The sequence below is a fragment of the Telmatherina bonti genome (genome assembly GCF_933228915.1).
Source record: "Telmatherina bonti genome assembly, chromosome: 1".
NCBI lineage: Eukaryota > Metazoa > Chordata > Actinopteri > Atheriniformes > Telmatherinidae > Telmatherina > Telmatherina bonti.
The window spans coordinates 7827253-7850304 of NC_136619.1; the positions used below are offsets into that span (position 1 = coordinate 7827253).

The 23052-nt window shown below is 40.4% G+C and overlaps 1 protein-coding gene across 1 annotated transcript; it reads right to left on the reverse strand.

The window, feature by feature from the left end:
- Positions 1-1377: 1377 nt before the first annotated feature.
- adgrg1 (adhesion G protein-coupled receptor G1) lies at positions 1378-22036 on the reverse strand (the record flags this gene model as incomplete). The annotated part of the gene is made up of 17 exons (XM_079243419.1): positions 1378-1700; positions 3935-4209; positions 5861-5960; positions 6046-6308; positions 6399-6514; positions 6711-6817; positions 6903-6945; positions 9102-9218; positions 9425-9547; positions 11206-11290; positions 11497-11536; positions 11658-11844; positions 12121-12386; positions 14872-14944; positions 15381-15515; positions 20876-21060; positions 22021-22036. 17 exons carry the CDS (start codon positions 22034-22036, stop codon positions 1573-1575), a joined length of 2259 nt encoding a protein of 752 aa, XP_079099545.1. The 3' UTR covers positions 1378-1572.
- Between the last annotated feature and the right edge of the window lie 1016 nt (positions 22037-23052).

Genomic DNA, 23052 nt, shown 5'->3' on the forward strand with positions numbered 1-23052 from the left:
AATATACATAACTTGTATGATGTCCTTTTATTCATTTTTTTCTTTAAAAAAGTGCAAAGTATCTAAAAATTCAATTCTGGGTCCATCATGGGTCGAATTTAGTGACTGAAATGAAGGATTTTTAAGTTCTGTGTGAAATGGGACCTCATTCTGTCAAACAAATGTACTTTAAACTACAACTTAATCAAATGAATTTAGGTTTCTAAGACTGAAACCCGAGTACATGCTAAAAAAACACGGAGTCATTCCACGATCACAAAACATTCAGTTTTCATTTCACGATGCACATTGAATATGAATAATCTAAGCAAACTGAACACACCGGACAGCTAAAGTGCTACGTCACATGATTATAATTCAGCTACAAAACCAGAAAAGCGCCATAAAACATGATAAAAAGTCTGACATTTCAAATAAAAAAAGCTTATCTAAGGTTCAAAGAGCTTTTCAATAATAATAATAATAATAAAAATAATAAATGCCTTTCTTTATACAGAATATAATGAAAATCACAGCGTATTAATTAACCTGCAAGTACTGAGCTTTCCCAGTTTAACTGTGTGGGAATTAAAGCTCAGCTTTATCCCCAAACTGGGATCTGAATCCCGTAAATTCTGTCCCATTTTAAACTGGAACCAGTCTAATAAATTCTGTCCCATTTTAAAGTAGAACCAGTCTAATAAATTCTGTCCCATTTTAAACTAGAACCAGTCTAGGTCTTGTGCAAACGCAGACTCCAGGACTGCATCATGACTTCCTGAGTGATTGTGGTGTTTCAATACTACTGGCCTAGACAAGAAGAATAAACAGGATTTTTTTTTACTTCTGTCACACAAAGAGCCAGATGCATAAAACTGTGTGTTTGCACAAAGGCAGGCATGTGTGTCAGAGCATACACACATTTAGTTACATACTTTAAAGCTGTTTTTCTTTTATAAGTTTCCATCATGGTGTAAAAACACACAAAAACTGGATTCCAAACTAAAGATGGCCCAAATTGTCACGTCCAGATTAATATTTTACATATTAAATGATTCATTGACGAAACAGACTTAAAAGTAACAGCTAAGAAAAGGTGAATTTTACCAAATGATGCCTCATCAAACTTTTCTGACTTTCTGTCACTTTGTCGTCTTTTTCCCCTTCACATGTTCGCATGCTTCACTGTTTTGTTGCATACTCATGCTTTATGCATCTGATGCTTTATGCATCTACCCACAAGCTTCCAGCATAACTAAATTACCTGCATCTCCTTAGCTCATCTGATGAGAAACTCATGTGAAGGAATGAAACCACAGAGAGAAGTTTAAATAACAGGAAGATCTACAACCTGCAGACCGTCGCTCAACACGGAGCAGGAGGAGGCTTATTGGATGTGTTTGTGCTGAACAATCCAGCTGGTCCGCGATGTTTCCTGGTATAAAATCATGGAAAGATTCTTGCTTTTTGCTGATGCACACATCCACCAGAGTTCAGTCTGAGTAAATGGTAACTCTGCAGTGACTCAGAGTTGCTCTGTTCTCTTTTACAACGACGTGGTCTAAAGGCTGCTGCTGCACCGATTCAGTCGGGTTAGCTCTTCTCCTGACACTGCAGCATGTGTTGCCTCGTAGATCCAGAGCTGGTGCTGCCCAGAACGGAGCCGTCAGCCTGTTTCCGCATCCAGTCCAGCATGCAGAACCTCAGCATCAGGAAGAAACCTGAAGAGCAAACAAGAACCAGGAGAAATCCTTTTACATCTCTGCTCTTTCCAACATTTCAGCGACACAAAAACACAGTTTTCAAATACACTGATGAGCCGAAACATGATGAGCAGCCAGCGTTCTGGAGACATCAGGCTTGTGTTAGGACTGGACTTGCTTCGCACAGACAACACCAGTCGTAAGTTAAGTAAACACCTCAGACTTTTAGCTGTGGTTCTGCTTTACAGGAGCTCTGACTGGTGGGTGAAATGTTTAGCAGGGTGATATCAACATGGGTGCCAGAATGCAGGTTTTCCCAGCAGAAGGCTGCACGGTAACAAGAAGAACAGGTCTCCTCACGTCTGTCGGTGGTTTTAATGTTGTGGCCGATCGTTGTTTAAATATGTACATCCAATGGTACTTCTTTCATCTCAAATTCAGGATCCAGTTCATATTGTTTGGTTTCTCTTTTATGGTTTTGTGGTTAATTATTTTTTTAGAGCAGCGGTTCTCAAACCGCTACAAACCCCAGCTAACATGCTGGCGTTTTGCAACCCCTGCCTCCATGTGACGACTCGGTGATTGCGTGATTATCAGATGTGCAAAGCTGAAAAACTGCCAGAATCTTCACATATAAGGAGGATAAAGTTGGATTTGTGGTAGATTCGGTTTGCCGCTGTGCGTTAACTTTGCTGTTTCTGGGTTAATGTGTGATAATTTCATAGTTTTATCTCTGCATTAATGTTGACAGCCTTAGTAAAAACCCAAATTTCTTTCATAAATGAGGACTATGTATTTTTTACACCCACTGATAGGAAACAGCCTCTTTTACAATAAACGCTGAAACATTGAAATATTGAAAATGTACATTAAAAAGTGAAAATAAGTTCACCAGTAAAGTTATAGTGCTTTTAAAGGCCAGAATTTGGTTAGACTACGATTAGCTTTCATTATGGCAGCATTTGCATTTGCCATATGGGGGGGGAAGTTAGGAAGAGTCTAAGGGCCCCATGACTTCATAGGGGCCTAAAAAGATTTACAAACTATATAAGAAAATCATTAAACCTTTATTAAAAATAATAAATACTTTTTTTCAAAGGTTGTAATAAAATGTAGCAGTAATATAAACTTATAAACCATTTATATCAAAATAACCTAACTAGATGTATGCACTGTGATTTAACACTTAATAGGGCACTCAATGAAATACCTTCAAATTAGAAATTTTAACCTGAAATTGTCTTTCTGGTATGAACCAAGACCTCCAAACTGTTGTTACATTCACAAAAAAAAGCTTCAATCTGAATAAGAAAGGAAACAAAGTGACCAAAAATAGTCACTTGCCCCATAAAGGGTTAAACACAGCTCTAGATCTTTATTATTCCCATGAAAAGCTTTTTTTTAAATTTATTTTTTTTATCAGCTTGAAGCAATTAAAGCAAAAACAAAAATCTAAAATTTGTGATCAAGTGGTGGGGTCTATTGTTTTTCATAGGGCCCAAAATTCCTGGTGGCGCCCCTGATTTGCACCATAGCCAGTTGCAGTTGTGGGTACATGTATAATATGTGTATGAAGTATTTTTGGCTGTATAATAAAAGCTTTATTTTAAATTAAGCTCTGCATTTCAGCCATGGCGGGGTTAAAGACTTTGCTGAGGGTCCACATACATGTTGCTTTGTGTTAACATTCATTGTCCCTTCTAAACAGACTGATGTAGTTCTGTTTGTTTAAGCTGTCAGGTTTGAACAAGACGGATTTATTATCGCAAGAATAAATACAAACAAGCAAGTCCTACTTCAGGAGTGTCCAAAGTCGGTCCCCGAGGACCGCTGTCCTGCAGGTTTTCAATGTATCCCACCTCAACACACCTGGCTTACACTGATGGATCCAACAGCCTATGAAGTGTGGTGTGTTGGATAAGGAACACATGGAAGACCTGCAGGATCGTGGTCCTCGAGGGCTGGAGGTGGACACACCTGTCCTACTCACTGTTTGTGCTTAATATTATCTTTTACATTAGTGCAATCCAGTTTATGCTACTTTTGAAAATAGTTTTAAACATTATAAATTATTGCCATGAATACAACAGATTTAAGCTGAACCATTGAACTGACACAAGTCTTGTAAATTATTAAATCATAATAAATTAAACAGTTATCTCTCTGTACTGTGGAGGATCAGCTGAAAGGGCGAGTTACAACAAGTGAACTCCTGCATGTGAGTCCTGAACGAGCACAGACCACAAACACACCTTGGAAGGAGTTTAGGATGCAGAAGAAGAAGGGGATGACGTCTGACAGCATTTCCACGTTCAACAGGGCCAGACCCCAGGTTGTGCCAAAGAGACAGCAGAGGCCCCAGATGCTGAGAAAAGCCACATGATTCTTCTTCCAGTCGTCCTTAATGCGGATCTTCCGGTAGACGAGGACGAGCATCACGGCCCCTGACAGCACCAGGATTGCCAGGGCTGTGATGTTTGTGAAATAGTGGGCTAGCATAGCTTTCTCGTTTTCTTTCATCCAGCACCTGCAGGAAGCACAAGCAAGCAAAAGACCAGAATGGTGTTTACTGAAAGTGTTTCTGCTCGACCCTCGACACAGACAGCAGTAGCTGCTTCCGCTTTCACCTCCAATCCCAATGCGTTGGCATGGAGAGTGAAATATGAATAAAAACAGAAAACAATCATTTTCAACCTAAAACAACTAAAATGCACAACAAATACAAGACATTTATTGTCCAAACTCACAAACTTCCTTGTTTTGTTTTGCAAATATTCACTCATTTTGAATTTGATGCCGGGCGGCAAGGTGGCCTCACAGGAAGAAGGTCGCTGGTTCGATCCTCGGCTGGGGGTGGGGTTTGGACAGTGGCCTTTCTGTGTGGTGTTTGCATGTTCTCCCCGTTTATACGTGAGTTCTCTACGGGTAGACATGGGTCACGGGTCTCTGTGCAATAACCCCCGGCTGCAGCCTGGAGAATAGGCGGAGTTGGATGTTTAATGGGTGTGGTTACGGTTAGGGTTGGGGTTAATTCAATCAAAATGTTGTGGGGGCGGGGTTGGACATCCAGCCCCATCCAATATCAAGCCCCGCCTCATTCTCCAGTCTGCAGCCAAGACCTTCTCTCTCTGTGTGGCCCTGCGATGGACAGGCGAGCTGTCCAGGGTGGACCCTGCCTTTCACCCAAAGCCTGCTGGGATAGGCTCCAGCTTCCCCACGACGCTCCATCGGATTAAACGGTTAGGATGATGGATGAATTTGATGCCAGCAACAAGTTATAAAACAAACTGGGACAAATTCATGTTTACCATTGTCTTATGTCACCTTTCATTTAAACACTCAATAAGCATTTGGGAACTGAAGACAGTAATTTGTGGAGCTTCGTAGGTGAAATTCCTTCCCACTCTTGCTTGATGTACAACTTCAGTTGCTTAACAGGGTATCAGTTGTTGTACTTTGAGCTTCGTTATGCGCCAAACACGTCCAGTGGGAGACAGGTCTGGACTCCAGGCAGACCAGTCTGGTACCAGCACTCTTTTATTATGAGGCCACCTGCAGAATGCGGCTTGGCATCATCTTGCTGAAAGAAGAAAGCACATCCCTGAAAACAGATCACTTGGAAGCAGCATATGTTGCTCCAAAACCTGCATGTTCATTTTAGCATTAATGTTGTCCCCACAGATGTACAAGTTATCCACTAACACACCCACACACCAACACAGATGCTGGCTTTGTGCTGATAACAGTCCAGATAATCCTTTTCCTCTTCATGACTTCATTGTTCTTAAACTGTTGGACTATTTGCTTTACGAGTCATTCACGGATCCTTCTTTTATACCCAATCGTGGCACTCACCTGCTTCCAGTTAACCAGTTCACCTGTGAAATGATCCTAACAGGAAGTTTTACAGCATTCCTCATCCTTCCCTGTTGTTTCTTGCCAGCCGTTTTGGAACGTGTTGCTGGCATCAAATTCAAAACAAGTGAATATTTGATCAGTTTAATTGTTAAATATCTTCTCCTTGTAGTGTATTCAGGTGAAATATGTTTAAAATGGATTTGTAAATGTATTCTGTTTTTATTCAGGTCTTACACAACATCCCAACTTCATCTGACTTCAGGTTGTATGAAGTCTCCCAAGTATTCGTCCAAAGAAGTGTCAGAGAAGAAAAAGCTTACATCATATAAGGATTGTCGACGTCGTCACTCGGTGCCACCATCCTTACTCCATAAATGTCTCCCACTGCCCACAGGATGACAACAGGAACAACAGGGAGAACTGGAAAAAAATATCATTCATGTGCTGTTAATCATCTTCATCTGCTGTAAGGAAAAAATTCAGGAACATTTCTCCACACACTCACGGAAGCCGATGACGTTCCACACGTAGGGCTTTGGTGAGAGGTTGAAGACCATGTAGACCAACCAGAAGGTGTGAAACACCTCTATGCCCATCCAGGTGAAGGTGCTGAGGAGTGTGTAGTGGAGAATCGCTCCGATCCAGGTACAAACAGCCTCCCCCCCTACGTTGGCCAGAACCCCGGTAAAAAAAAAGAACAGACTGAGGAGGGCCAGGGACACAGTTAAGCCCATGTGGATGTGGATGGACTTGTCATTCGATCGTCTCCTGAGGGTCAAACACAATATTTTTTTTAGCTTACTTTTATTTATCTAAAAAGAAAAGAAAGAGAGTAAAAGCTTTAAAAAGTTGCATCACCTCTTCCTGCAGAGCAACACAATGAGAGTGATGCAGCTGATGAAGGACACGGCGCAGCCCATCGACGTAATGGCGGTGAGAGCCAGCAGGTGGCGCACTGGTTGAGCCTTCAGTTCCTGCAGAGGAACAGGTACAATGAGCAGAGCAGCAGCATCTGTCTATCTGTCTGTGTTCCCAAAAATTCACATTTCATGTGTTTTCTCAGTTTGACTAAAGCTTAAAATCTTAGTTCTCTGTTTGTTTGTTTCTTGTATATAAATACAGTGATGTGTGTGTGTGTGTGTGTGTGTGTGTGTGTGCAGCAAGCCTCACCACCAGCACAGTAAAGTATGTCAGATGGTTGCACATGCACTCGGTCTGTCTCTCTCCTGTCACGCGTGTCTCACATCCATCCACCAACCAGTTCACAAACAACGGATCTGCAGAGAGACACAGATTTAAACACCTGTAAGTAAAACACAGTTATCCAGAGAAGAGCTGATGTTGCTTCAGAAGGTGTCCGACCTTTCAGGGTGTCCCACGAAACGCATTTCCTGGACTGCTTTTTCTGCAACAGAGAGGAACATTAGACCCAGAAAATCTTTACATCCTCTGGTTAGCCGTAAGCAAAACCGCTGCATCTGCAAATTGTAACCTAAATGTAGCATGCTGTCTGCGATCACACTGCAAGAGACGACACCTAGTCCAGACGTAAAAGGAGGTTTTGTTGTGCTGCTGTGTGCTCTGCAGAGAAGAGGCCCCATGCTTGTAAGAGTAGAGGTTAAAACAGAAACATTTAGGTGGTTTCTGCGTGTTCTCTGTCTTACTGAGGTACACAAGCAGACGTCATACAGCTGAACACAAGCATCTTGTTTTTAAACGCAGCTGCAAGGAATTTGACATCTACATCTAATAAAGTTTTGCAGCCTTAAATGAGTGATAAAACAAGGTGAGAGCAGAACGGGTCAGATTATCAGTCAGATTATCAGTTTGCCAACTAGTTGCCTGGTATTTCCTACTTTGCTACTAAATCCTAAACTATTAAGATCATACAGCATCTTTCACACCTACTTTTAGCTGTAAATACTCGATTAAAAGCCTCCCAGTACCAGATCTTCTACCCTGCAGAAGAAAAACCACTTGACCCGAGAGGATTAGGACTAGAGTTAAAGGGGTGTTATTATGGTATTTGGAGTTTTCTGAGCTTTCTACAGTGTTACAGTGTTGAATCCTCATCAGACATGTGAACGGCGCTGTTTTTTATCACCTGAACGCATGGTCGAGTTTGAGTTTGAGTTCCAGCACTCTCTCCGTTCGGTTTCCATGGTGACGAAAAACATTGTTTTAGAGAGTTTTTTCGACTTGGAAATCCTTGTGACATCCCGGGGGATAAGGTTCGGTGATTGGTTACCTTCTACTGGTTAACAAGGGCATGTACAAATACATCAGGCGGGTGGAAAACGTGGGATAAAGTTATTTCCAACGATGGCTGGTGAGTTTACCAAAGAGAGACATCCTGCTGCATTCCTTGCTGTGGGTTGCTGTTTTCCACTTCGTTTTCAGGCTCTGATTCAGGTTCCAACATGTAGGGTTGTATGCTATGTGTTGACATTGTATTTTGTTTTTTTTTTTATTGAGTTCATATTAGCCTAATCCTTCTGTTTATGAGACGTTACAATGACGGTGAAAGCAGGTGCGGTGCGCGCTCCCGATATAGTGCAGTGGTGGGAGGCGGGGCTTAATGCGGAAGAGTCTCAATCCACTCGTTTTGCCCACAGGCTGATCTGACAGCCTACGGAGAGGGTCGGTCTGAAGTAAATAAAGCCATTTGTGACAATAACTCGCTCAATCCCAGCCCTTCTGGTCTCAGAAATAAAAATAAATTAGCCTGAAATGCACATAATAGTTCCACTTTAAAGGATATAATCTGCTAAGTCAGTAAGATAATTATACTATCCACAAATATGAAAAAGATTTAAACAAGTCAGAAATACTGTAAAACAGGTCTTGATTTGTCTGATTTATGGACGCCATGCGAACACCAGCCAGTTTAGTTGAGATATAAATGAAACATATTCTACCATGATTTTGGCAGATACGTTTATCTGCTGTGACAAGCGACCATTAACCTAACATGCATGTCTTGTGGGTGGAAGAGAGGAAGCAGAAGTACCCAGAGAGCAATGCAAACTCCACACAGAACGGCTACTGTTCAAACAGCTGGTTCGGGGCTTGAACCAGCAACCTTCCTGCTGGGAGGCCACGGTGAACAGAAACTTAATGGACACAACATATAACATAGATGTGGAATCTTGGGGTCCACCGCCATTTACGTATTCCCAGCTGGGAATTCCAAGATCGCTCCAAAATTTCCAAGAAAGACATCTCAAACTCCTAAGCTCCTAGGACAACTGGAACGGACTATTATGTCAGGAAATCTTACCAAGGTGCAATTATCCCGCTGTGCTGACGGAATATTTTATTTGATTACAGGATAAATCTACTGAAGTGTTTTTCTCTTATAATAAAGCAGATTTTCCCTGTATGCTAGAGTTTTCCCAGTACACTCGAGTTTCCCAGTACACTAAATTAACCGGCGTTTTCATGAACTATTGACCCAAATGAACCAGTTCCCCATGCAGAAACCAAATACCTGTTTAGATATCAAATCATCCAACAAGCATTTTGTTACTGAAGGGATTAAATATAAGACAACAAACTTACAGGTATGACATCGTGATTGAAGACGATCTTTATTGGCTCCGATAGATCTCTGACGACTTCGTTCTCCACTGTAATTTCCACCACATCATTCAGAGGTTTGGCCTTCTTGTTACCTTCCTGAAACACACACAAGTTTTTACTTGGCCTCATAAAATGCCTTCTGTATGTTTACACACTTCGGAAGAAAAGCCCAGAAGGCGTTTCTGTGCATAGAAACAGTTTAAGGGTCTCAGTGCAATGCTTAGGAGGAAGGTATGAGTCATGAGGTCATCAAACATCTCATCTCCGTTGCTTGTATTGACAAAGGGCAAACAATGGCTCACCTGGAACAGTGTGTTCTTGTTGAAGAAGGTGAAGACCACTTTGCTTGTATTTGGCACAGCCTGGTTCAAAGCAGAAGGAAGGAGGACGGTGACGGCGGGCTGCGAAGGCGATCCTGCAGAGGGCTGGAACATGGAGCATATCCGACAGAAAGGCCCAGTTAGAGGTGGCGCACCGTGTTTAAAGTGAACACATCGACACTGAAGCTGAAATCTGCCAAATGAGGTTTTAATGACGACTTGTATAAAACGTGCTTTTGTAGTTCCGACTTTGAGGCAAACGGGCACCACCCTGCAGCTGTGTTTGTACGCGTGCAACACAACAACACCTCGCATGCAGCTGTAATGAATACATGTGTTAGCAGATTGCTGGGTGGTTTTATTTTAAGGTCATTTAGTTTTTCAGAAAATGGTCAACTTTCTAAATCCATCCTCTACTTGTCTACGTTTGTCCTCTTTCATTTGATCACATCTCACCTATTTCTCTCCACTGAATCACTGCTGTCCTGAACACTTAGAGGCTGGCTCCTGCTGAAGAAGTGCCTGAATAAAAAGGCATGCATATTCTAAGAAACACAGACATCAAAGTGGAACAATTAAGGCGGTAAAGTGAAACTATTATTTGTTTCAGAGTGCCTGCAAGTCTCTGAGACAGCAGTGCAGGATGCATTCTGAGAAAAGTCCAGCATTGCTGCAGGGGGAGTTTCATGAGAAACTAACACTAAAGCAGATGTGAAATGCACCTTAAACCTACAAAAAACCGTGAGAACATGATGGAAGTTTCATTTTTGTTTGTTCAGAGATGTGGTTGGTGATATTGTTTGCTTGAACTCAGACATGCAGGATCAGAAGGTTTTCCTGCTCTTCCTGTCTGGTTTCAGACTCGTATGTAGCATCGTTTTGTCTGCAAAACTCTTTCTGATCATTTGCTTTTAAATACTTCAAATTGCCAAAATGTTGATATATTGACCAGTTGAACACAGACAGTGTGGTTTATTATGAGTTAATACTGTAAAGATGGGAAATCTTCATTTAATGGCTTTTTCCTTAGAGTCACTCAGAGTTGCTATGTCAGCCTTTTCATCTTTTGTTCTACACTGTTTAGTCCAGTTCAGAGTTGTGGGGAAGCTGGAGGAGCAGACGAGAGTCGGCAGTCCGTTGCAGGACCATCACAGAGATCCAAACAACCATTTTCACATTAACATGCATGTCTCTGGAGGAGGAAATCAGATAAACGAGAGCACCCACAGAGAACATGCAAACTCCCACAGAAAGACCACTGTTCAAACCCCCTCCCAGCCGAAGCTCAAACCAGAAACTTTTCTGTGACACAGCGGTTCGAGGTACAAACCACCACGCAGGACCGGCACGGTGCTCGTGGATTTCAGGATGTTTGCTTTTTATAAGGCCTCACAAATCAATTCAGCTTAGACATCAATCAGAAGATCAAAAACTTTTCTTAGTTTAGCCCCTCAATTAAGTTTAATTAGCCCCCTGAATTTTTTTTCAACTATATGAAAGTATAAACAGTATAAATACAGACAAAAACAAAAAAAACAAACAAAAAAACAATGAAATCAAATCAAATCAAATATTAAAAATCTATCAACTAAAAACATAAATTCAGAAAAAAAAAATAGCACAAAAAAGACCACAATGAAAATAAAAGGAAGTAAAATAAAATTAAAATGTAAAACCTATTAATAAAAAAATGCATAAACAAGAATAAATTAAAAAAAGTAAACAGATGTCTCAGTAACTTTTTTGTGTGTTTCTTTTCTTACTGATGATGTGATGTTGCTTGTTACGTCCTTCAAACCAAACTCGTATCTCTGAGCGCAGGGAGGGCTCATCACACTCGCTTCACTGCTGCGCACACACAAACAAACACAACTATGATTTCCAGTAGAAAACAAACAACATTAAGACTTCCTGTTTGTAGTCAGTGGGTACTACCACATTTCACATCACTACCCCGTACAATCAAGAGGGGAAAATGAGGAAGGGTGTTGTTGAAAACACATCAAGATGTTTTTACAGTAAGCGGCATGTGAGAACAAGGGCGTGAGAATTACCTGATGAAGTACATCTTGTTCGCTTGGTTACATAATTTATCTGCAGAAAAAGAAAAGTGGAAGCTATAAAAATGAAATCTAAGCCCCACATACATCTTATTTAGATGAGAAGAACAGAGAAAATCTTTAATCCTTCCAGCTACGAACACAACCATCCTTACTGTAGTCAGTGGACTGGCCTCTGAAGTTGTAAGCAGTCAGAGTTTTATCTGTGACGAGGTCGTTTTTTATCTTCCCATTGACGATGCCGTACTTCCCTTCGGGTTTGTTGATGCCGTAAGTCAGGTCTGTGCAGCAGGAATCCTTCGGGCTAGCGGGCCAACACAAGGTGAGGTTCCTGCCCCCGACCTGAACAAAAAATAGAAATCCATATTGCTTGTTTTGCTTTCCAATCATAATAAAAAAAAAACAAAACATGCATTTTATAATAACACATTAGTATTTCACTTTCAGATCTGACACTCTCGAGTTACGAAGAGGAAGCTAACGCCGGCTGAGTTTTCACACCTCCTCACATCCAGACACGTTGAAAAGAAAGATGAACACCGAGCAAGATATCATGTATCAAAACCAAAATGCGATTTCAGCATTTAAATACGTGTCCAGACATATTTTCTGATCTACCTCCAGTTTTAACTGGTCCAGCAGCGGCTCCCAGTACAGACAGAAGTCGCTGTCTTCCTCTGAATGAAGTCCGAATTTGTTGAGCGGAATGACTTCCGACCTCGAGCACTGGGTTGTGATCTGCCCGCTGACGGACAGCGAGCTCTCACTGGCGGAAACGGAGATGTCGCTGCAGCCGGTGGACAGGCTGATGTTCAGGCTCAGAGGGTTGCTGCCGTGCCGCCAGGTCCCACAGAAGTTCAAGTACAAGTCGTTTTCACTGGAAACTGAAGAAGAACCAAACGATCCATCAGATTTGTAAAACAGGGTTCAGTATTTGGTTAAAATTTGCAGTATAAATGTGAAAATAGCGACGTGAATTAAATTTGAACATGGTATCTCTAAATCCTCTCTAATGGTGGAGCATTGGTGATCGTTCCAAGTGGGAGCAGAGAGACAGCAGTGGTCATATCCTCCTGACTACCAGGAAAAAAAATGTGTAACTACAAATGTCCACTACGGAGGACATTGCTTAAACTTTTAAATATTGTGGTAAAATATAGTTATATTTATCTAAGAAACGATTTAATGTGTTTATAAGATATTCAATGAAAATATAACTACAAAATTTAAAGTAAAAACCAGCACAAAGAAAGGTATTATGCACTTTTGCTCTTCCCATAAAACATGCTTGTTGCAATGGAGGCCATTTTTCTTGAAGAGAGAAAGAAAGTTCACAAAGCCCCCCCCCCCCCCCCCCCCCCCCAAATGAGGTACCATTTAAAAGCACTAAATGCCTTCTTTAAAGACCAAAAGGTGTTAGTTCAGTAGCATTCAGGGAGATGAAAATATTTAGGTTTACAAAGGTCCTCCACAGAGGACCAATTGAACTATTGGTAGTCAGGAGGATATCATGGCTGCTCTCATCTGCTGCTTGGTCTGGGAGAAGTGAATGGATATGAACGCAGATGTTAACAAAATAAGTCACATAAAGTTGGTTTCAGGTATTTTCAAATTTTGTGTGAGATATCGTATCGTTTATGCAACTACAGTGAACACGTGAGTTTATACCAGAACCTGGTAGTAATGCATCAGTCAGTACCACCACGAGGCAGCATGGATTTCTGTCCATCCATGGTTTATAACCAATTTGCCCAATTGCCAATCCATCACAAGTCAACAGAGATAGAAAACAACTCACACTTTTGTCCAAACCTGTCTGGACTGTGAGAAGAAGCTAGACTACCCAGAGGGTACATGCTAACACGCTGATGCAAACGTACATGCCAAGGTTGGAACAGGAAACCTCCATGTCCAGTAACGGTACTAACCACTACACCTCCGTGCAGCCCTCGCATCATTTTACCAGGCTGTTTAGGCGAGATGCAACCCCTGATAGGGGTCTGGTGCCAGCATCAAAGGACAAAGACAAAAACCAACAAAACTCTCTGTGGAACCCCTTCAATGAAATGCAGGTCAGGTGAAGCCAGCATGTAGTAAGTCTGCAGCTATTGTTGACATTCGTTGACAGACAGAAGATCCATCCACAAAGCAGCAGTCAGCTGTATCTTTGAGACTACGTTTAATGTTAGCAAAGCTCTAGCTGCTAGCTAGACATGCTTTTCATTAGCCGGAGTTTACAGCCCCATCAAGAAAAAACCTCAACACAAGACATCAACCCATGATGATGATGATGAGCTAAACACCCAGTCAAAGTATTAAAAAGCTTCCTCTGACCACAAATTCACTGACAGAGCTTACAACAGTGGAACAACTACCATAGGACAGTATACAGACTTAACTGGGAAATGCACAGGGCTTTTCTCCAGACCAGTCAGGACAGAGCGACATACTGCTGGCATACTGAGGACTAAATGGAAACACAACAGCTTGTGTACATGACAGTCTTAGCAACATGGCGTTACCCAACACCAAACACCTGATGGGTGGAAATATAAAGAATTCAATTAAATTCAATTCAACTTTATTTATATAGCATCAAATCACGGCAATGCCATCTGAAGACGCTTTATAGACAGAAAAAAAACATAACGAAAGTCAATTCGTAATAGCCTATTTAAGGAAACCAACAGAATAGTTGAATGATTCTTAAATTTAAAATAGTATTTTAGTTTAAAAGGCCCATCCCTACTTTGAGTACATGCACTATTGTCACAGCTTTCTGCTGTGTGTGTGCACTAACTGTTTGATTTGTTAAATATTTTACTAAACAACAATAAAATAAACAAATTAACCATCATGTCCTCCTTCAGGAGGCTCAGCTGAGCGCAGCTTTGTGTTACAGTCAAGTGCTTTGCTGTTAGTGGAATTTTCCTCATGTCAGTAAAGCAAACTTTCACTTGAAAAGTCACTTTGCTCCTTTTATAAGTTGGTTTTCAGTTAAAAACGGTAAAACAAAGCTGTCTGTCGGACATGTTGAACTCGACAGCAGCAGCAGTTTGCCATGTTGCTGAAAGCTGTTTCGAAGGAGAGGTTAAATTTATTGATCACGAGGAGCAGCAGTCCTGAATGGTTCGAATGGTTTGTTTTTCTTTTTTCCTAACCTGGTTTTATGTGTAGAGTTTAGTCCAGTCCCAAGCAGGCTGGTGGTGGACCTGTGCTGTTGTTGTTTCAACCACGACATTGTGGTCTCGTTGTAAACCTGGACTAAGTTAACATGTGAACTGCAACAAGCGAAGAAGTAAAAAATTCCAAAACACTGCTAACCGAATCAAACCAGAGGCTGTTAGAGATGTGAGTAAATAATCTTACCTGTGGAGATGAGGATGATGAAGAAGAACACAGTCTTCAGAGGGTCTGTCTCTCCCGCCTCCATTAGTGACAACTACAGCAGAGACAGAAAATGAAATTCAGCTGCAAAAGAGGAACACGTCTATAAATTATCTCTGCGTGTGAAAAGCGATGAAAAAAGACACTCCTCAAAGAAAAAAAACATCCAATCAACAGGAGGACAAGATGAAGTAGTCCAGTGTTCATTTGCATCCAGTTCACAGCTGGAAAAGGTCAGATTTAAACAAAAGTCCAGTCTATCAGCTCGTCTCCTTGTGCAGACTCATATCCTGAACAAAACAAAAATTCAGCACAGGTCTGACATGTTACAACATTTTTTTTATGATACTATTCTTATCCAGTTGCCTGGTTTGTTATCTGTCCACTCTTATCACTGAATACAAATGAGTTCAGGCTCAAAATACACACAAGGACTCTTATGTGTTCTTATCAATGGAAACAGCCTTCCCATTAAACTGCCAAGCACACACCCTCAGCACCAGCTCAGTCTTTCCACGAGGCTCTTTTTTCTCACACCAACACAGGCAGTAACGCAGCTGATAGAGGCTCAGCCTCATTTTAGCCACATGCAGAATTAACAGCAGTAAAAGTGAAGCTTTTAGGTGCTAAAGTCACAAAAAAAGGAGAAAAAGAAAGAACTTAAACCATAAATATGTGTGACAATATGCTTTCGTCCCAATTCGATTAAATTCCGAAGATCGATGGCATCATAGACAAGGCATGTGGTGCCTCAACAAGTTTTTTTTGGCATTGTGGAGACGTTCTCGATGTATCCTTGTTTTGTTTTTTTATTCAAAGATATCATAATCTTTTCCTGACTTTGTGATGTATGGGTGTGCGTATATTTGCAGAATTTCCTTGGAGACTTCAGGAAGGAGCAGGAGAAATTTGTACAAGAAAAGAAGGCAAAAAAAGAATCAGGTGATTCATAAGTTAAGACCACAATTACTCTTGTTTTCTTTTACGGCTGTCACAATATTTATATATATTTTTTTTTTAGATTAAAATAACAAAATAAATGTATAAAACTTTTTTTTTTTTTGCTCATCTTTTTTTTTTTTTTTTAAATTTCAATGAGGAAAAAACAACCCAGTATCCAGACCATCATTCTGCTGCTATAATGCCCAAGAAGACAAGTGAAAAAATCAATAAAAACAATAAAAATGACTAAAATTTTATAATGGATTATTTTCATTTATATGGAAAAAAATCTTTTTTTTTTTTTTTTTTTTTTTTTTTTTTTTTTAACTAAAATCGATTAAAAAAATTGTGAAGCATAAAAATACAATTTTTTTATTTTTTGATACGATTTTCCCACCCCTAATAATTATGGAACCGAACGCGGTAATACCGCTGCAAACCTGAGATTCCACAATATGAAGTCAGATGAGTAATTTTAGTGCCGTCACAAACTCTGGTTCATATTCACCTTTTAGTTTTTATCATTTAGAGTATTCCTTAAAACTATAAAAACTCTAGAGGCTACAGGATTAAACTAAATATTTTTTTTAACAAAACCAGAAGTTCCCTTAAAGAAAAGTTCCAGTTTGAGTAATTTTAGACTCGTGTATTATCAGACAGTGCATATGTACAGTAAAGTTAACCACAGAGACGCAGACACATTTTTTCCAACCTTCAGTTTCAAGTTGTGTTGCCAACACAGACAGATTTCCCAACACAGACATGAAATCTTTCACATGCTGCCCATGTGACATTACCAGTTCTGGAAACGCACACGCTTATTCAACCTTTGAAAACAAGACAGTGTCTCCGTGAGAGCGTGGTGTTACTGTAAAATATACGTGACTGTGAGAGCTTGTCTGTGTTTGTGTGTGTGTGTGTGTGAGGGGTGCAGATGTTGATTTCATAGGGGAAGCAGAGCAGTTAAAGTCATTCTCAGCATCAGAAGACAGGCAGGAACTGGCTGAACCACAAACAATGCAGAAAGACAGAAAGAAGACAGACAACGATCAACATAAAGACAGTGTATACATAGTACCTCAGAAGTGGTGAAGGCTTCGACTGAGCAACTTCAAAAGATACAAACCTGAAGCAGCTGTTACCTGAAGCAGTTTTCTGTCTGTCAGCAACTTAATGGATTTTTATTACATTTTCTGGAAGTTTCAGATTGGAAAAGGAACAACCAATAAGATTTTGAGTGTGACCCTGATCACTGTTTGTATCCAAGATTTTTTAAAATGACTCTTTGGATCTTTGAATCACAATCATTGGCAAAAAAAACTTGCAATGGCGAGGCAGAGGTCTGCAATCTTCTGAGCACTTCTATTTTTAACGTATATAAGCTTTAAGTTTGAGGCATTTGGTGCTTTTTTGGAGTTGTACGACAGTTTACATCCTCATAAACAATCAATTCCAAACCTAAAATGTCCCCATTGTCCCTACTGACAATAAATGGATGGCACCATACCTTAAATGCTTTAAACATTATTCATATTATGGATCTGTGATCCAGAAGGGGTCTAAGAATACACGACGTACATGTTCAATAATCGACTATCCAATATCACTGATCAAACACTGATACAGTCTTTATAAATCTTTATTTGATAAGTCTTTATTTGATAAAGGTGAGACATGTTCTTCAGAAAGAGCAGGTAGAGCTGTTTCCATTTGCTCCATTCTAAAAATCTAAATTTCTTGGTATAATTTGATGAAAAAAATTCTGATATCCAAAGGTGTGGTGTGTAACCATTAGGGGTGGATAATCAAATTTAAAAAATTGAATATCGGATTTTATACTTCACAATTTTAAAATCAATTTTTGTTTTAATTTTTTTTTCTAAATACCTAAAAATAATCCATAATAAAATTGTTGTCATTTTTTTTGTTTTTATTGATCTTTTTACTTGTCTTCTTGGGTGTTATAGCAGCAGAACGGTGGTCGGGCTACTGTGTTGTTTTTTCCTGATTGAATTTGAATTTAACACAAATGACAAGCAAAAAAAAAGTTTTGTACATTTTTTTGGTTTGTTTTTAGTCTACAAATATCATTCATTTCAAAGAATCATAAGAATCTCAATTTAAATCAAATTGGCACCTAAAAAAATCTGAATCAAATTGGGACTAAAGCATATCATCACACTCCTAGTAACTACGATACACTCAAATTGTACCACCTTAACTGTGTCTTTGTAGAGTGTTTGGCAACAAAATTACCTCAAATACCAAGTACACCTGCAAATCTACAGTGGCCATCAGCGGCCAAAACTCTTCCAGAGATAAATATGTTTTCATCTGTCAATCGATCCAGCGGCTACAGGTGTAGCAATGACTGCACTGCAGGTAACTACTTCAGTGTTGTGTACATGTACTGTTTTTCTATGTACCATTAAAGAAGGCGTGCCCAAGTCTGGTCCTGGAAATCTACAACTCTGCAACTTTTAGATGCCACTATTCTCCAACAGACTTGAATTAAATGAGCAGTTTCACAGTTTAAAAGGTTCTCATTTCACACTCTGTGTTGCTTGTCCATTCAAAGACACCGTAGGAAAAACTGTTGTATAAATAAATACAGAAGCTGCCCAATTGGCCTTGGCAAGTAGATATAAATGGTTCATTCTACGGGAATTTTAGTGAAGTTACAACATAGAAACAAATGACATTTGAAATCTTTCAGTCATTTATGTTTGGTATTGTTACTCTGCACATCTAATGTCCCATCCATCCAGTTTCTTCATCCAATTCAGCGTCACAGGAAGCTGGAGCCTATCCCAGCAATTATTGGACGAGAGCCAGATACACCCCGGAGGGGTCGTCAGTCCATCACAGGACCACATATTAATGTCCACAAAGAGAAAATGATTCTTTCATTTTTGCTTTCATGTGATGTGAGCAGGGCCTGATTATCCAGTGTGCATTATGGGCCCAGAGGACCGAACCCGTTGGGGGCTCATGTGTGGTCCACGTAGGGCATACACCACAGCGGTTTGGACATGAAACAAAATGTACATAAAAGTCAGATTGTTACACCACAGTGTCTAGTGTGTTGCTATTGGTATCACTGGCTGGGAGATGTTAGAAATGTCATTTCACAGTGTATCATTCACCATTTTTACAATGTTATGGTGTGGAACGGGGCCCCTGGAACACTCTGGGCATGGCGGATTTTATTACCTCATCTGGTAATGTAACGCTAATAAACAGCAGCACATACTGTCTTCCACTGAAAAGGACTAAACATTACTTCACAGGTTACTTCTCACTTCGGTTAAATACGCCAAGTTAGTGAAACAGCAACTTCTGGACTTTGCACAACATATCCTTTGCGGTTTTGTCATTTCCCTTTATTATCATTTAAGTGACATCAGATGTTTAGGTATAAAAGAAGCTACAGTGAGAATGGTTCACTTTCAGGAAATGCACAAAAAAACCCCACAAAGACAAAATCCCCTCTTCCAGGTGAAGCGCAGAAGCTGTTTAGAGTTGTGACCCGCTTTATTTTACATGTAATATTCAGAGCAAATCTACACATTACAGCTTCATGATCGTGATCTCATCATATTTTACAACTAATCGGGCGGGACAGTGTTTTACTTTGAGTCATCACAAACACACAGAGCTGTCTCAGACCAGGAATAATCATGATAAATCACCAGCATGCACAGGTAGTAGAGACATAACAGGACAACTAGCAATCAGTTGTGCAGAAACCCCTTGCCCCATAAACATATCTGCCTCGGAGGAGAGGAGAATTTAATCTGCAGTTTCTGTGCATACGTAACAACTACACAGTACATTAGAACTTTTTAATACTTTCTTGTTTAAAAGAATGATGATATTTATTTGATATGATGTGACAACTCCACAATAAAGAACAAATCATGATAAGAAAAAAGGAAGTAGGCGCAATTTCTTCATCCTGCTCCTTTTTAGACTTGAAAATTGTTAATTCCATTTAATTAATGTTTTTCATGTTTTATCTGTTTTTTCAAACTATGCAGATTTAATAAGATGAGATGTGTTGCAATTTGTTAACATGCGTTGCGACAGGATGCAAAAAGATACGATTCAATAAGATGCAATGAAATATTATGCAATAAGATGCTAAGCTAAGCTACGCTAAGCTATATATCTTACATCTCTCTCCTTAGGAAAGTCTGTGGAGTTTGTTACTTTTATGAGGCAACAGAGCTTTGAGGGGTCAAATTTCTTATTTATTTATCATCTGTAGTCTTTTAATAATGACTGAATCCCTCAGTAGCGAGGTAGTATTAACATTTTTTTATTGACTATTTAAAAAAAATCCAAAACACTATGTCTGCGATGGTCCCATATGAAACATGTCTTTAAGCTTTATTTGGTGATCTGAGTAGTTAGAAAAGGCAAATTAATTAGTCCCAAATCCATTTCCTTCAAACAAAATTTCAAAGGCAGAAACAAGAGATGTACAACATAATCCTTCTAGAAAACAGCAGGAAGGCTTTAGGTTTAGTACAAAAGTGAAAACAATGTGAACACATCGTCTGGATTTGGATCAGGCCGGAGTGTTTTTGAAGTGACTAGATGACACGTAACTCCACAACACAGCGAAGACGAATTGATGTGCTGCATTACTGGTACTTGGCGACTGCCAGCTGCTGCTTGGTGCTCTAACACTTCTTAGACTGACATTGTTTTGGTCATGTTGATGTTTGACTGCTCACCCAGCAAAGACACTATACATCCACAGATACATGTGAACACACAGTGGAGCGCTTAGTTTCACACAAATGTTCATAAGAAAGGCGTAAAGGACAACACAGACCCCCTCTCTGTAACTGCGCGTATTCTAACCAACAACTATTTCACAACTCAGAGGCACGGCTTCGGACGAGGACCAGACATCCTCTCGCTGCTCTGGCTCCCAGTGCGATGTTTAGAAATGTCTTCATGGATTTTGGGCTTCTTCTCCATCCGACCTGCTTTTAGATGACCAGCCCTCGGGGACCCTGAGGTCCTCTGGTACCGGCCTTTTAGTTGTTCCCAAAGTCAGAACAAAAACCAAAACCTCCATGGCCTTCGACTCTGGAACAGCCGAGACCGATGTCAGTTCGGTCTGCATGGCTGTTGCCATGGTGATTACCCTGGTCTGGCTGGCGGTACGGGTCATGCACTTCCGCCTTATGGCTGTGGTGTGGACCCCAGCCTGCCCTGGTGGTCATTAGTGGTCACTAGTGAACAGATCCACAACATATCGTTTCCTCAACGCAGCATCAAGCGAGTTGTTTATTTCCTTATTAATAAACAGCAGGAGGATGTGGAGGGTTGTGGTGTTGGCGAGTCGGTACATGCATTTTGTGCATGTATGTGTGTGTGCATTTGAGAGAGAGAGACTATGATCAAGTGTGTGCTTTTAAAAAAATCTTAGCTTTTACACTGAGGTGTGTGAAGATTTGTTTTAATGCACCAAAATAGTTTTTATGTAAAAAACTTTTTGCAACCTTTTGTTTGAAAAATGCTTTAAAAATTCAATTCTGTTTGATTAATAATAAAGGCTGGACTGTCTTTACAAAGACTGACATTAAATTATGCTGCCAAAGAGTTCAAACTCCCAACACCAGTTCCTTCAGTGTAAAAACCTTTGATTACAAAGCATTTATTTACTCTTTCAGTTCACATCACTGTATTTTCCACTACACAGCGCTCCGACTTGCTGAATTGGCAAGACATGTAAACAAACTCTTTTTCTCCTCCCACACACACTCTATTGTCCCTTCCAATTCAGCAAAAGAATTTCCCCTTTTCTTTCACTTCCCTGCTCTTGTGAGAACCAGAGGCATTGAGTGAAGACTGGCACGGAGTGGATGTGTGTGTGTGCGTGTATGTGTGTGTGAGGCACCCGCCCTAACAATGCTCACGCGCTGTAAACCTAAAAATTTCTCAGTTCCAAGTATGTAATCCTGAAACTGCACCTCTAGCTTAGCGCACGCTCGCCGTCACACATCAAGACACCAAAGGCCTCTCGTGTGTTTGTGTGTATTCATGCATGTCTGCTTGCTGCCCCCAGGCAAATGAGTCAGACACCCCAAAACTCCTGTCATCATGGGCTGATGTGTCGTGTTTTCTTGTAAATTTTCCCCTCCTGAGTCATCGCATGGGTGTCTGACTCACCGTTATCATCCGTCATCTGTACACGGTGGGATGGCAGCCAAAACAACGCACAAGGCAGAAAGGGAGTCCAGGTGACAGACAGAGTGGGTGACAATCAGCGAAGATAGAAAAACGACCGCAGAGGTGGATCCCTCTCATCTTCAGCTACACAGGCAGCAACATCAGTTTAAAAAGAAAAACACGCTTTTATAGTGTCTCATCACCAGGAAAGATTGTGTTGTTGTGATGTGGTTCTTATCTGTGCAGCATCCTGGGAATGAAAGAACTGTTGTGCAGTTTTTCAGCCTCGGGACACAGAGAGGAAACTGTGATTGATATCTTACCCTTTATGTGATCTACAGAAGCTTTCCAGGCATTTAAATCATGTCCAGGACCTTTTCGTCCTGCAGCTTTTAGATGTTTCCCTGCTGGAACACACTGGACTTAAACTAAAGGGTCATTAAAAGGCTTGTGCAGAACTGGACAACAAGTATTTCATTTGAACCAGGTGTGTTGCAGCAGGAACACATCTAAAACCTGCAGGACAATGGCCTAAAAGGTCTGGAGCTACTAATCCCTGCTCTGTTTCATAAGACCCACAATGAGGGATGCATCATAAAATAGTTATTTACCACATTATTGTAATAAAAACAGGTCACCATCACGCCTATGTTACTTAGAGACTTACCTTTCATTTCCTGGTATTATAATAAAGCCATTTTCTGTCAAACTTTTGACCAATCAAATGGCTTAAGTTGATGGTAACGTCCAATCAGGAGCAGCCAAAGATTAGCAAGTGTGTAGAAAGGTCTGTGCAAGTCTGAGAAGGAACAAAATAACGATCCTCCATGGCTGGAATAAAGTCAAGAAGATGTTTCTGATGACAGAAACCAGCTGAAAAAAAACACCTGGAGGAAAAGTGGAAATATGGAAATAGTTTCTAGAAAAGGCTTGATCACTGTGTGTTTTTTCTACAAAAACAACTGAGGCTAAAATAATGTCTGGATCTTGACTGGGATCAGCAGAAATCAGTTTCTCGGTGCATTTTTATAT